The 17,132-nt window shown below is 36.7% G+C and overlaps 1 protein-coding gene across 1 annotated transcript in view; it reads right to left on the reverse strand.

The window, feature by feature from the left end:
• Positions 1-4,604: 4,604 nt before the first annotated feature.
• Positions 4,605-17,132, reverse strand: part of LOC125268773 (WD repeat containing planar cell polarity effector) — a 117,171-nt gene continuing 104,643 nt past the window's right edge. Inside the window, 5 exon segments of the mRNA XM_048191238.1 lie at positions 4,605-5,611; positions 5,932-5,960; positions 6,627-6,712; positions 8,860-8,962; positions 15,031-15,133. Of these exon segments, the coding sequence (XP_048047195.1) occupies positions 5,564-5,611; positions 5,932-5,960; positions 6,627-6,712; positions 8,860-8,962; positions 15,031-15,133 (369 nt within the window). The 3' untranslated portion in view covers positions 4,605-5,563.

A 17,132-nucleotide genomic window follows, 5' to 3' on the forward strand; every position in this document is an offset into this window, starting at 1 on the left:
TACACGCACCTCAATTTTATTTATTTCGTGAGATCCTTGGATGCATTTTTAATTAAGAACTTTTAAATGGCCGATACAACACTTTTGTTATTTTTTGTTTTCTTGTTTACCAGTGAACAATATTAAGAGCTGAATGATTATCTGCACTGAACTTGATGCAATTCATTGATTTATTTCCTGTGAGGATTTTAAGGGCGTGAGCGAAAAATCGAATGTTGCTGATTGAATTTTTCGTTATGTGGAAAGGATTAACCGATTTATTGAGAAGCAAAAACTTATTTGCTATGGGTATGGATGCTACAGCTGTGTATGCAGGAGTGTAAAATTGATTAAAACTCAAACCGTGGACTTTAACTGTATTCAGCTGGGCTTTAGAAAACACACAAACGTTTGAAGGTCTTTTTGTGCAAACTGTTAAAGGCCACGGCACTGCAAAATTTCTTAAATATTTATTAACGCATTTGATCAGGCCGTAATTGAATGCGCTCGCGATAATTGCTTCCCCGCAGAATCTCCGCGCGCTCTGGAGCACAAGAGCGTTTCGCCAAAATAACCCGGAGCGATATCGCTTCTTCTGATTCGGTAATGACGTGGGTGGGTCTGGGTTAATGGGTCAAAAGCGGGAGGGAGGCAGCCGTCAGGCACCGGGCCATTAAAGAAATAGCTGGAGAAAAACAAGGCTCGGCAAAGCTGTTTAGATGAACGTGTTCGAACAGAAAAAGTTTCCTTTTGGTCGATTAAGCAGAGGATTGAAAGAATGTGCACAAGTAAATTGTTTACACGTCTCTCAACACAGGAAGGCCTGTAGGCTATTTTTAAGTCATAATTTATGACAAAGCTCTGTTTCATTATTAGAAATATATATTATTATTATTATTATTGCATGTTTACTATATGATAAAAAGGCCTACATGCGTATTGAAAGAAACGCCTTAATGCTGCTCGACGTTACTATGAATATCACGTTCTGTGTGTTTTCAGAACAATATCGTTAATAGCATCATAATAAAATAACCCATTCGCACGACTTTAATCAGCTTCAGTGTTTTTGTGTGCTAATTACTGATGTGTTGGCCTGGCAGCTGAATCAACACCTCGCTCAGGAGAACATTACGCGTGTTTGTTTTATTGTGCTCGCATTGAGACGCCACCGCAGCTCAGCGACACTACATAAACATGAATGGATTTGTAAGATTTGCATCAAACAAACATTTGCGTCCTGTCTTCCTGGGGAATAATTTTAGGAGCTCGGACACGCCCTCGCGTGGAGCACCTGCTTAAGCCCGAGGGGTGAGAGAAAGAAAACATTAGGGCCTGTTCGTTCTAACACTTTCAACTGAAGCTGGCATCATTCTGGCGGAGGGATTTCATGTTCATGAACAGAGTTGGTCATTTACACTTATATTGGTAACAACCAACATTTTAAAAAAAAATTTTTTTTCTTGATGAAGTAGTCTAACCGAATTAAATAAGGTTCCAGAGATCGTCCTTATAAACTTTATTATATATAAATAAGACTTTAAGATGAAGACTTTAGATGGAAAAGCCTCTAAGTGCCATCTGAAATTTTCCTCTAAAATGAGCTTTTAAAAAAAAAAAAAAAAAAAAAAAAATCAAGTTTATTTCACTTTAATGGCAAAAAAAAAAAAAGATATTGAAATTGTATATATATATATATATATATATATATATATATATATATATATATATATATATATATATATATATATATATATATATATATATATATCTCGTCGTCGGTCATTTAAGCACTCACATCCGACTACCAACATTTTCCAGTTTTTATAATTTTGAAATCGAATGATTTTCAAAATGTAAAGCCTGGCATGTGCATTTAAACCGCTATATACATATGAACAACAAAGCAAACGTATTACATATCCAAGTCGAGGTGAAAATTTGAAAGCCTGAACTTTGTTTAATTTTAATTCACGAACGAACACATATCATATGATAAAGATAGACTCTTCACATTGGTCTGATATTTGATAATTACTCATTATGTCACAAACAAGATGTGCTTTAAATTTCCGTTCTGAAAACTATCTCGGCTGTCATATTGTCATTTACTCAACCAGACAATATTGTTTAATCAGTTTCTACCTGGAAGGCATGTGCCTTTGACAGCATCTGAGTTACAATAGCCTACTACCACAGTTCAAATAAAATTTAGCCCACTAAGAAAGCTTCACGTTATTTTTAGAGTGTCCCTTGCAAGTATGGATATCTATTTTTCATTTATTAAAACGGTGATAAATTATTTAAACTAAACGAAAGCGAATTACTGCAGCAAAAAGTCCAAGCAGCTAACTTCCTTCGGTCAAGAATATTTTGATGGACTGTCCTCAAGATGTGGAATTTTCTCAGGATAGGACGCTTCCATTACTGCTGTACGAAGCAATCCACTCTTGCCTTGCTGATATGCTCATATGTCCAAATGTCACCCGAGTGGGACGGCTCGTCCACAATTGGCACCATATTATTACATGTGAAAACTGTAAAAGAGATTACCGACCAAAACCATTAATGGGAAAACGGAAGTGTGATGAGCGAAGGGTTTGCTGAGATGGTGAGATGCTGACTCCAGGCCTCTGTGAGTTACAGAAACGCTGAGGGTGGGAAAACCACCAGAGGGATTTATTCTACAGTACTGACGCTGAGGTCTTAGGAACAGATGACAGGCGGCATTATGGCTGTCAGGATGACACTTGCTGAGCTCATATATAACTTTATCTTTAAATCAGTAACTGACCATACAGTTTTGGGTAGGCTATAGGCTAGACTATAGCCCCTATTAAACTATAAAGGACAACTAACCTCTTTTTTTTCTAATCTGTTAGAGAGTTTTTTTTTTGTTTTTTTTTTGGTGGGGCCTTAAAATCAGAAATGTCTATGCGGTGTGGGCTTACTATCCACAGAATACTACAAAAAGTCTCAATAAAAAAAAATTATAATTTAAAAAATGAAAAAATATATATATATATATATATATATATATATATATATATATATATATATATATATATATATATATTTTTTTTAATTATAAACCGTAAAAAAATATTTGTCAATTTAAAGTCAGTGTGACGTAACCAATATGTAGGAACCATTGTTGTCATGTGACAAAAACAAACAAAATATATAACAGAGCGACCCTCATGACTGCTTTGTTTTTATCATCATTATTTTTAAGTATAAAGTATTTTAAATGAAAGGCACATTTTTGCTCGAGTCAATTGGAATAGGTCTAACACTAAAATGACGATATTTATTGCTGAAAAAAAGTTTGAAAACTTTTTGAAGATATTATACACTACCATACATTAGGGTGAAAAGTAAATATTTTAGTATTTAGTTTCACAACTTAACATTTTTAGAGTCAATAATATATATATATATATATATATATATATATATATATATGAAAATAGTCATATTGATTTTCCTTATATGACAGTAAGTATAAACACAGTGTTTTAATGTGAGACTGGAACAGAATCTCTCTACTAATGTACATCTAATACTATTTTACCACTCAAGTGTTGGTTGACAAAACAGTGCAATCTAATCCTAGTGGTGACATAATTGATCTTAATGGCTGCAATTAAAATGGGAAGAGTTAATTAACTCTTAATTGAGGTTAGAACAGTTTGTTAAATTCGTTTTTCTCATATCAAGTGACCAGACTGTGACATCACCTCGCCGTCTGAAAGATGCCACTCAGATGAACCCTGAGGCTGTTGATCCGACAGGGAGCGTGAGGACTGAAAACCAGTTTGCCCTCTGCTTACACAACCATTCAAGAAATGAATACTAACAGTGAATGGTTGTTTGTGCAGATTCGTTCAGTATATCTGCTGGTGTATGACAGCTGGTTGAATTAGATGTCGAGACCTCTGATGGACTGCAGAACACCAGGCCCTTGATGCTCAGAGAAACTCATGAGCATTAACTACTTACCACAGCTGTAGGTCAATTCATAAAAACATCTGCACTGGTACCATTAGAAAAAATTCAACTTATTCACTTTAAAAAAAAGAATATACCTCATGGATAATACTGATGTAACACTGCAAAATACAAAAAAAAAAAAAAAATACCAGATCATCTAAGCTCCCTTATCATAGCCCATGAAAAGAAGTTACAAAATGCTTCTGGATGTTGTGAAAGAAACTCATTGTCTATTATACCCAATGATGTGCCAATCAAATTTCAGCATTTTTGCCAAAAAGAATGTTTGATTCAAAACATTTTCTTAGTTTGGCTCGACAGCATTACAAGGTTGTCATTTACAGAAAAACTGTGATCTCTCAAATAATCCTGTGATTGTAAGTTTTAAGCTTAAGTCTGAGCTGTTGAAAATGGTTCCTGGCACACAATCAGTGACTGGAGGCCAGACTAATTAAAAAAAAAAAAAAAAAAAAAAAAACAATTCAAATAAGAAAGATGCCTCTTGAAAACTACTGAACACTACACATTCATTATGCTGAGTTCTTGGATCAGTCAATTTCTGATAGTTTTAATGCACAAATCAAGGGATATTATATATTTATATTATATACAAATATAAATTATATACACAGGTGTGTGTGTAATACATATTATATACATTGCAATAGATAATACATATAAAACAATGTTTTAATATATGCTTAAAAATGATAAGGTTACAACAGTACTACTGATTTGTCCTTAAAACGTGCAAAGAATAGGTAACAGACAGACATAAAAACAGAGGTGGCAACACAAAAGCTTCCTCTCCTGACCCTTCCTCCATTTCCAGCATCAATTCATATTTATATATCTTGTATATATACTTTTTTAAAAAAGAAAATCCTCTTAGAATGCAGAGTAAATAGATTACGATACAGTGAGGGATTATGGATGGCTGGGTGCTGTCAGATTAAGTTCGGAGAGCAGGTCGGCGACAGTTCTGACACGGCCGCTGTGTATGAAGACTGTGGGGGGAAAACGGCAGCCTCCTCTTTAGAGACACGCGCTGCGTATCCCCTCTGCATTTCTTCTGCGTGTAATCTCATATACCAAACAGGTGGAGAATTAAACCCAGCCCACAAGCCGCACCACTGATCCTGTGATCAAGAACAGGGATACTAGTGTGGCCTCTGTGCCACCATGCTCAAAGAAACTGAAGTGTTACTAAAATAAAAAAAAGTGGTTTGCACAGACCCTCAAACATCCATTCTGATAATGTGATAGTGACTGGCACAGGCCAGAATGGTTAGGAAATATATGTAACAGAAAGAGGAATAACCGTGGAAATGTAGGTTAAAATATATATATATTTACTCAACAAGGCTAAACGGGATCTTACAACCCCTTTTCCAAGATAGAGTGTGACAAATTATGTGACAAGAAATTCATTAAAAAAAAAAAAAACACTGTCAAGCTAAAAAAAAGAATTTAAAAAAAATACAAAAATATGTTTTATTTGACAGTAGTTTTACAGTTTAAGCACATTTAATCAGTTAAACTTTTTTTTTTAAGTTAAAAAACATTTTTCTATCGTAAAAATAGCATTGATTTAGACTAAACCAAAATGAATAACTTTCAGTTTCCCCTCCTCAGGCACCTATAAGTCACAAAAGAAGAATATAATTATTACAACTATCAGCATTAACTGCAGTAATAGATATTAAATATTGTATTAAAATAAATATATTTAATAATATGTATTAATAAATAGATCATATTCAATACAGCCATTAAATATTTTATAAATGAAAATATGACAATGAATTTAAAGTAGTTATTTTCACATATTCTGCCCGACTTTAGGTATAATACCTGGCAAAACTGATTTGTCTACATTCATCAGTTATAAGACTGTAAATGATGCTCATACAAATACTTAACAACACAGCGCATCATCAAAAATAATAAATATACTACCTGTGTGTTCCGATCAACAAGGTTGATTTCTAAAGAGAGAGAGAAAAAATTCAAACTTAAGAAAGTTGTACGTCAACGCATCGACTTGAGCGCCATAGCGGCACACCTGAATCAGGTGATCAGACCGAGCGCCAATCGCTCAATAATCTTGTGAAAGTGTACCGTATGTACGAGTGGGAGGAAGTGTTGAGTTCAAGCATCCTCTGCAGCTCAACTGGAGGAGGGTTTCTCCATGGTCAATTATGACTGTGCCATTAGCATTCAGGATTATGCATGTATTAAAATTCTGATGTAAATGTCTGTAATAGCCTACAGTCTGTACTGTCCAATAAATATGTATGGGAAAAAAAGTTTAATTATTCTGTGGACGGAAAAGAATAAAACATTCATGTTTGAGGATGATTAGCTAAGTACAATACAAGCAGAAAAAAAAGGCAGTCAACTTGAACCTATTTTTGAGAGGGCAAAACAGAGGGAAAGATATCACTCTCAGGGCATTAATGAAGGAATTATCTGTGGCAGTAAAGCTCTGTGTAAAACACACAGTCACTATAAATTATGCCAATAAAGCGGAAAAACAAGCTGTACGCCTTGATCCAAATACTGAGAACAATATACTCATTCAAGCCTGTTACTTTTGTGTCTACTTTGAGAAGAGCATTCACTCAAACGGTGTTGTATTCAAAAGAGCACACCTGTGTGTTTCCAAGGCCAGGTGCGATGACTTGTCAGGGTGTTAGAGAGGTCATCCATAGCCTCAGAAGTCGACGTTTCTGCAGCCCTATTGCAGGAAAGAGGGACTGTGGAATCATGTTTTTCATATATAGAACTAAAAATATGAGTAAAGAAACCCTGAATGCTGTATAGAAATATTCTAGTCATCTGCATTCAGAGAAATGCCTTACTGGATCCAATGTTATAATATAATCAGTGTGTACTAGCATTCACAGCAGACGGGCCTGGATCTCTTTCACAGACACACACACATCAAGTCCTCAACACAGAGAGTCTACGTGTGGGAGTCAGGCCTTTCCCAGGGATTCATGGGTATTCCAAAAAACACGAACCGCTGCCACCGTACGCCATGCCGTCAAATCCAGCAAGCGTGTAAGACCGCGTGAATGTTATCAGTCTTATTGTGGGCTGTGCGATTTGGGTTTTTCTGCAGCGACTGGCGATGGAGATGGGGTCCAATTTCTGTGGTTTTTCTATTTCCTTTAGTGATGCACGCCGCTTACAAGAATCGAGGGAGGAGGAGAAAAGAGGCCTACGGGGCGCAGCCCACACCATACAAACATGCGAACAAACATACACGTCGCTACGCATGTACAGATGCACTCGGATGCAAAAAGCGTCACGAGTCCAAGAGCTGGAGTGCGTCTCTCTGAGTGCGTTGTGTGTGTGAGAGAATAAAAGGATGCGTCAACAGATGTGTGTTGAACTCGGGATGTTTTCCAGATATCCGCATCTTTGCCTCTCTCCCTGCACAGGGCTGGATTTAGTACAACCGACGGTGATGCCACCAAGTCATTGTGCTCCTTCTCTCGCTTACTCTCCCCATCTTTTTTTTCTTTGCCAGCACAACGCAGGCATGAAGCTCGAATCAGTGTCTCTAAGCCTTATTGGCTCGGCATAAGGAACAATAAAACTTCATCGGAGACCAGATTAGTCTGGTTAAATAGAATAAAAAAAAATAAAAAAAACAAACTCCAAAAAACAAACATAAAAAGGGAAAAATGAGAAGAGGATTTCCTCTCTCTCTCTTGACTGCTATTTATCTGGGTGGGAGCATCTCCCTCTGATGTCTTGCATGCGGCCGTGTAGCAGTACAGGCCTGTAAACTGGGATTCGGGCTGCCAAATTACCCAAAACTCCTTATTTTATGTTTTAAAAACCCTTTAATCCCACCCCATCCTCTTTGGGCCGTCCACTCGGAACTGGCTGATGGGAGAGGGAGGATTTAAAGGAGATCGAGGGAGCTTAAGTGGGACAGAAAGAAAGAGAGTCTGCACAGAGTCAACGTTCCCTCCGTAAGCAGCAACGGAATCAGAGAGAGGATAAGACAATAGGACAATCCTCGTGTAACACACACACATCCACTCTACACACTCATTGTGATGCTCCAGGCCAAACTTGGGTGAATTACACACACTAGAACAGTTAGTATGGCTGCTTGCTTAAAATATCCCACTTGTGTATATGTTTGACATGAGCTTTTAAGGAATGGTTCACAAAAATACAAATACATAATCATTATTTACTCCCCTCATGTTCATAATTACTACTTCTGTCAAGCTACAAAAGAGACAAAAAGCACCATAAAAGTAGCTCATAAAACTTGTGCACTATATTCAAAGACTTCTGAAGCCACATGATGGCATTGTGTGAATTTGACAGTCACTGAATGATTGAACTTTTTTTTTGGAATAAGTTCTTTTTAATGAACTGGTTGATCCAAAACACAAATTGAAATGAATTACTTATTCTCAGTCGGTTCTCAAGTTCAGCTCACTGAGTCAATGCTCTGGTCAGGGTTGTTTTAAGTATTATTAAGAAATAGTAACAAACACTTATGGCTTCACAATCCCATGATGTATGGACTACTTTTATGAAGTTTATTTGAAATTTTATCTGTTTTGGAACGTGACATCTGTCGTCAATATAACTGTTACTCAAAAAAACAAAAAAACAAAAACAATGTTGTGTTCCACAGAAAAAAAAATAACAGATGGGAATGACATGAGGGCAAATAAGTAATATTATTTTAATTTCTGGGTGAACTATCACTTTAAGAAATGCACTCTGATAAATGCTATAAGAAGGACACTGCTAACAGCATCAGAATGTGGCATTTCAAGAAGTGCATTTGCTAACGTATCAGCCAATCTAGACTTGAATAATTAAATTTAAACACACACAGATACACACCTTGATGCAGTGCTCCAGTGTTTGGGGTCGTGAACATGTCTGTCGCTGCTGGTTGTTCGTAGCTTGACTCCACTCTGCTCTCCGTATGCTGACTGACACTCATCTGAAATCACACACAAAATCCCACCATGCCCTGAGGAAAACAGTTTAACATGATGAATCTTTGAAATGTAGAAGCTCTTCTATATGAAACAGAGGGTGAAAGAGAGCGAGAACATGACATATTGTGTAATACATGGGCGTCTAGTACACGACTCTCCCAGACAGAGACAGTGAAGGTTACATATAACAAGAGACACTAAGTGAGACTTGATCTCAGGGAACACCCTACAGCACAGCAGTGTGTGCGTCTGCATCTCATGAGCTATAAGATGATCCCTCTCATACGCTCTTCTCAGAGTCCTCCTTTACAATTGGCTCTCTCACCAAATCAACACACTCCTCAATGAGACAGTGAACACTGATCCTCTTCTGTGACAACAAAGCAATGGTGGAAGGATGGAAAGACAGACAGACAGACAGAGAGAGAGAGAGAGAGAGAGAGAGAGAGAGAGAGAGAGAGAGAGAGAGAGAGAGGGAGTCTAGGCAAGGAGATCAATATAAAAACATGTAAGGGAAAATACATTATATAAATAAGCCCTAAGGGGCCGTTCACACAGAACGCGTCTTTGCGTCTAAAAACGCGAGACGCAGCGCTCAGGTGTGGTTTTTAAAAAAAGCGCAGCACAGAACGCGAGAGTCTCGAGACGCGCCTTTGAGACGTGATGCAATAATGACAATAACGGAAATAATAGAAATAGGCAAACACCAGAATTGACAGATACAAGTTCTGACATGAAAAAAAAGAAAATAAGATAATAATGAGCGCCTCCTCCGCCATGTTGCCGTCATATAAAACAGTTGTCATGCCAACTAGCAACGCTTGCCCCGCCTCCGAGTTCTTCTGATTGGTCCACTGTTTTGGAACTGACATTGATGAGCGGCGCCGCGTGTAAAAGTTGAAATTCTTGTAACTTGACACGGCGTCTTAAAAACGCGGCGCTCATGTGCGAGACACTGCAAAAGACGCGAGACGCGAGCGTAACGGTCATGCACGTCCGTCAAGCGCGTGTTTACATAGAAAAACAATGGGAAAGTAGCGCATTGGAATAGAAAACGCGTTCTGTGTGAACGACCCCTTAGGGCTGTTATTTGAATGCATTCATCGAGTGCAAGTAATTATAAGAAAATTACACCACAAAAATTCTGGCATATAATCTTGCTTCCTGACCATCGGTGTAAAACAGCTGTTCAGACATGACAAGCTGGAAGCCTCATTAACACATGAATTTGATTTATATTAAAGGGTTAGTTCACCCAAAAATTAAAATTCTGTCACTAATTACTCACTGTCATGCCATTTCAAACCTGTAACTTTCGTTCATCTTCAGAACACAAATGAAGATCTTTTTGTACTTCCATAGACAGCTTCGGAACTGACACTTTGATGCTTCAAAAAAGTTCATATAGAGATCGTAAAACTAATCCATATAAATTGAGAGGTTTAGTCCAAATTTTCTGAAGAGACTCAATCGCGAACGGATTGAATTTAGGCTTTTATTCACATATAAACATTCACCAACTTGCAGTTATGGTAAACGGAAGCTCAAGCATGTTTGCTTGAAGTGTGAGAACCAATGAGGTCCATTCTTGTGTTATGCAGCACGTTTGCGTTTCCGAAAGAGGTTTGTTTTTGCATGTGAAGCAGGTTCGGTTGATATTTTATGTTTACTGATCAAAGTTTATATGTGAATAAAAGCCTAAATTAAATCTATTAATCTATTGCTGTTCTTTTGAACTCTCTGTTCATCAAAGAATTCTGAAAAAAAAGTTTCCACAAAAATATTAGGTAGCAACTTTTCAACACTGACAATAATAATACATGTTACTTGAGCATATTAAAGAATATTATATCAGCATATTAGACTGATTTCTGAAGGTTCATGTGTATATCGTGAAACTACAAAGACATTGATTGCTGTATATTTTAAATCCATTTTTAATACAAATAAATTAAATTAATTGTGGTAGTGCTGAACAGTATACGGTATGGGTTTTCGCATAATTTCACGTACAATATATATTTTTCAAATACCGCCATACCGGTGCGTAGCTGAAACATTTGCTGCATGTTTGCATCTATAGAATGTATTGAACTCCGCAGAGTAGGGATGTAACGATATCAAAATCTCACGATACGACAATACCTCAATATAAAGTCCACGATATGATATTTATTGCAATATTTAAAAACAAATGAAGACTTGGAAAAAAGTGCCATAAGTGTTAAACAATGATTGAACATTACAATGATGTACAGAGACTTCACTTGTTTGTAAAAGAATGATTCAGTGATACATTTTTAACAGTAATTTGTTGCCACCTAGTGGCGTAACACTTCCAGAAGGTAATTTATTCAATTTTGATCGGTAAGTAGACACCAGCGGTTATCTGAATAATACACTTTTGGAATATTTTTAACAGAAATGATACTGTGTGTTTGACAAGATTGTTTGTGAAACTGTTTATATCTCAACTAAACTTGACAACTCGCTTTGGATCAACGGCAGTGTGAACGCAGATTTAAATGTCGCAATTTTATTTTTGTCAAAGGTTTAATATACACGAGGAATCGTAGTCATTCAGGAATTAGATCATGCAGGTGATGAAATCGAGAACGCAATCTTTCAAAGATTAATGGTGCAGCTTGCCTTTGCACCTCTCTCTCGTGCGCACGCTCTCTCTCTCTCCTTCTGCATCGATATCTGTATGAGTAGCGTGAGCCACAAGGGCTTTTCAGTACATTCATTGGTATAATATTCATGAGGTGAGACGTCTCTATTAAAGGATACGGTCCTCGCAATTCTCCCACCCATCACACCAGAACTGTTTTTGGAACCAGGTTGAAAAAAAACCTACACTGTTTGCCCAGAAGACATATTGTATCGTACATTCATGTGACCACGATAATATTGAGACAATTTTGCTATCGCGATACCACGATATTGATAACATCCCTACTGCATAGCCTCACGAAATGCGCCGATGACGTGTGATGTCTGCGCGAACAGGGTGCGCGGAGGTATGGAAATACATATGTCGACAGGCAGGTAGGACATCCTAACATTGCATTTGGACCGAATGTAATGATTGGACAAACATTTTTGGTCCTGAGACTTCCACAGAAGATATACTTTAATTTTTCGTTTCTATCAAGATGTGAAGAGAGTTGGAACCACAACAAAAAGTGTTTATAAAAACATTGCCTACCCTACCTTTAACTTCACAAACATGTCACCATTTCATTTGATAAAATGACCTTCATATAATGTACACACAAACATCAAAACAAACTTGAAGAAATTATGAAATATATATATTATTATTGCCAGAGGTCGTGTTAGACTTTCGCATTGTCCTTCATTTTGATGGACAGGAGGGTTGTAAAAATTCTGTCATATTCTATTATTACCCATCATTTTAATTTTTATATTTTAGTGATAATAAGCTATTTAATAGGCGTTGTTTTTGTTCACAATTCTTTTTTATTCATTAATTTACAAGACAAGCATTTAGGCTAGATTATGCATATTTCACTTTTCACTGTCACTTTTCAGGTTTCATCATGAAATTTTTCCAATACAGTAAGCTTTGTGCTTTGTTACTTTTGATATGAAACAAAGTCTCAGCTTTCAAATTCTGTCTATTTTATCACAAATTCAAACAATAAATACCCTTTTGGTGCTCTTTATGTGGCGCGAGAGATCACTGTATTGCCTCAGTTAAGATAGCAGAGCGAAAGTGAACGCGATCATCCCTTCCTCTTTAGCTACTACGTTACAGAACGAAATGAACATCAGAAAATATGTTAAAATATACAGTACAACTTACCGAAATCCGTATCATGTCTCTTATGTAATCGCTCAATCAGTGTTTCAATGGAAAGATGTCAATAAAACTGCTCGTAAACATTGTCAGGTAACTCAGAAAAGCCATTCGTTGACCATTAACTTGATAATCAGCAAGTGTGCACTCGCCACCAAGTGGACAGGGGTGGGAATTACAGTTCCAATTTACAATTGACCCTCAGTATAATCTGTCAAAATGACGGATGGCTTTCAGATTTTTCCATCACTGCTAAAAAAATTCCGCCAATGAGGAAAAATTTTCGGTTAACGCGACCTCTGACTATTGCACAGTACAATGTACTTCTTAAAGTAGCCTAATAATAATAATAATAATAATAATAATAATAATAATAATTATTATTAATTTTATTAAAACAATTTAAAGGAATTTTACACAAGTTTTCATACTTTTAAATTAAACCATAACACTTGCCAAAAAAATAAAAAGAATTATTACATTTTCATTTGATAACATCTGAAAGGATAAACTAAATTGTTAGTTTTATAAATTGATTTGATTACCACCATTTTAAAAAGTAAATTAATATTTGACTTACCATGTTTTTACATTCTTTGTACTTCTGACAGTAAAATAAGCCACAATAAACCTAAAGGTTCAGTCATGAAAAGTACAGATATTTGGTCATACTTCCCAGCTCTAATTTGTGGATATTTGATTAATTAATTATGGTACCATGTAATTGATTTGATTACAAATTTGAAGAGATTGACACAGCCCTATCTATTATATTGGTTTAAGAGACTCTAGGCAGCATTGCTAAATTGTCAATAATCATCCAGAAGCAGCTACAACAGAACAATACCCTTAAAGCTCTTTGTTTTATTTATGAGAACAGCCATATAATGTGTGAATATTAAGTAACTTTTGGATTTCTAGCCTGTGTGTGTGTGAGACTGTGAGTCATGGTTGGCTGGCAGTCTGAGACTTTTGCTTCAGGCTGGCCAAATGTAAACAAGACACCTTGTCTTTTTAATGCACAGCACAAAGCAGAATCCTACCGCTCTCATTCCCTATTTATGATCCTCTACGCTGCCTTACAGAATTTCCTGTAAATATTCCTTTATTCCACAATAATCCCTGCACACAAACGCACACGGGCAATATCAGCACCTGAAAGAAGCTATTGACCCGAAAACGTACACAGAGTTGACAGAAAAGAAAGAGAGAGAGAGAGAGAGAGAGAGCCTGAGACCCCTTGTATCTTGTACTACATAAAAAAAAAAAAAATCTCAGGCAATGACTTATAATTGCAACATTTTAACTATTAACAGCGGTAAAATGCCCTCAAACAGACTATTTTGCCCATCTGTTCATTTCACATTCACTCTCTTAAGCACTTCCTTCCAAGGCTAAGGTCTGCTCGGGGTGAGAGAGCAGGGAAATCATCAAGGACATAATTAAGAGGCTTATGGGCAGACGGGGTGGGAACACACACACACACCCTCAAGTTTTCACCCCCTTATTAGAAGCTAAACACCTCCCTTGTCTCATCTGTACACCTGTTAGCTGAACTACTTCTGTCCGTCCCTCATCTCCCACTTGCTTTTCTTTTCTTTCTACTGCCCTTTCTCATTTGAATGTCTGCCCACCCTGTTGGCCTAGGAAATATTTGTTGAACATCGCTGATGATGAGCAGCACGTAGGACGTCCTCATCAGGTCAGTAGGAAACAGAATATCAGAGCCGAGGTCAATGCACTTTAAACCAGTCCTATTCAGCCAATTAACAATGTGAACAAATCAAACTCTCCTCTATATCTGCGCAGTGTTTAAAAAAACCTTCAAAAAGTCAAATATAATTACATAAGAGATTAAACATTACGAAACCTAATGACTTTTTTAATTTCCCAGTGGTGCCACGGCCAGGGTCACATGCCTCTTACGTCATATCATGAAAGACTGAATGAAATTAACAGTGCAAATGTTTTGAACTCAGCGCTAGAGCACATTCTACTACAACATGCCAACTGCAACAGCTGTAAATGGAAAAAAAGAGAATTTTAAAGTTTTTCTGTTCCAAAATAATTCCACCTATCCCAGCTTAATATGTGTGTTCAAACAATGAAAGACATGGGAAGTGTGGTCAGGAAACCTGTTTGAAAACATGCAGATAATTAGAGTTTTTGAGTCAATATTTGCACTTACAAAACATTATTAAAACACCATTTTTATTGTAACTAACATTATGCGAATAATTCTCTCACCTGGTGCCGATGTTTGTGCCTCTGCGTCTATTTCATTAGCCTTCTTCTTGGCTACAGCGGCTAACACCACCTCACCCTTATCTGCTGCCACGTAATGGAGGTCCTTTGAAGGTAAAGCAGAACAGCAGAGCAATCTAAAATTAATCTCAGCTCACATGACAATACTTCAGTTTTTTCCGTTTTTCATTTTTGCACTCTACTCGAAGAGAGAGAAGCAGCGAATAGAGGCTGCAGGAGAAAGAGAGAGAGAGAATAGATTAAATAACCTGTTTGAAGTTTCAGAGGGGGGAAAAAACAGATAAAAGTATCAAACTTTCAAAAATCTGTCTTGCTCATTTGTTCAGTCGCCTTTATGTTGTCCTCCCTCCTTTTCTCTTTCTCCCTGAACTCTGACCGGATGCAATCATACTGGTTTCAAAAAGCACAAAGATGTGGGGAAAGGCATGTGTCATCTTTTAAAAAGCAGGAGCGATGCTCTTCATGTCGGAATAGAGTTTAAACTATTGTCATTACGAGCAGGTGGGTGTGTGACGCACACACATTCACACACTCGCTCTTGCTCTTTCTCTCTCTTAAATATGAGCCCTCTCATCCCAGAGAATAGACTATAATATATCTATTATAGAGCCTCATGCAGTCAGGAGACCTCCATTAACCCACAAACATGTTTTTAAATGTCACACCATTAGTCCCACCAAAATGGATGCCGGATTGAGACGTACAACAGAGATAAAGCACATCCGACTGCTCAGAGAAAGTCTATCAATGACTAGACTTGCTTCACTGACAGAAACCTTTGGTGAATTCAACAAAGTATTAAAAAAAAAAAAATCATAAAATACATCTAACAAGCAATAAGCTAAAAGAGAAGAACTACCAACACAGTGGTAAATTTACTATAGAAATGCTTGCTTGCTGCTTTCAGAAAACGGGGCAAATTTGATAAAATATGTTGTTTAATAAAAAATTGCATTAATTAATAGTAACAGCCAAAATAATCAATTCCTCTGTCAAGCAATAGTTCGTCCATCGGTTCCAAGAGAATAACTCCTTATATATATATATATATATATATATATATATATAAAAATAAAAAAGCAAAAAACATAACAAAATAAATAAAACAAAAAACAAAACAAAACAAAACAAAACAAAACAAAACAAAACAAAACAAAACAAAACAAAACACAAAACAAAACAATACAAAAACCTGCCAACAGGTAACCTGGCATGTTTGGTCACTTATGTCTATACTGTTCATTTCACTTATTCAGACCATCCAATCAAATTTAAGAGCTAGAGCTACATAAAATGAATCTGATATGTCTATCTTCAAGCAATGTGGTATAAAACATTCTCTGTCAAGCAGAATATCCTTATGTATCTGTAGAGAAGATCCTTAGACACGCTGGAAGAACTTATAATAATGTAATTGACAGACTATATTTGACCATCTTCGGAGGGGCCCATTCATGGGTAAATTAAAGTGAAAGTTGGGAGAGAAGCTCAGTGCTGACTCCGATACTAATAAGATCCTCTCTCTGCCTGTCCGTTTAAACGCTAAACCCATCCTTCCGCTTCAGGGACATCAGTCAGAGCTGCGGCAGGATGCAGGGAGGGTGAATACAGCACAGTCGGACCTGCAGAGCACTAATGCCTGTTTTGTCAACCGGCCTCTCCAAGTCTGATCAAATGAGGGGGGTTGGGGAGTTTGTAAGAGTGACTTATAAACATCAAACAGGACTTGATTTAGCTTTTCACAGGCTCAGGGATGAGAGCCAATAACCTTCATGAACAATGATTCTTCAACTTTAAAAAATGTCAAATTACTTTTTTAGTTGACGAAATACAGAATTGCTCGATATGGTATATTATTATTTCTACCCATTTTATTTTGATTAAACCTCACAATTGATTTCCTTACAATCGATTAAACATTACAAATGTAACTCATTATGCTAAACAATGTTTGTGATTTTTTTATATTGTTTATATATTTTTTAGAATATAGTCAACTGCAAACTCAGTAACAGCTCTAAACTGAATCTGATTCAAACCGATAACTAACATGCGAGTTTTACGAATTTTTTGAGTAACTCAGC

This window comes from Megalobrama amblycephala, linkage group LG5 (assembly GCF_018812025.1).
Source record: "Megalobrama amblycephala isolate DHTTF-2021 linkage group LG5, ASM1881202v1, whole genome shotgun sequence".
In the NCBI taxonomy this organism is placed as follows: domain Eukaryota; kingdom Metazoa; phylum Chordata; class Actinopteri; order Cypriniformes; family Xenocyprididae; genus Megalobrama; species Megalobrama amblycephala.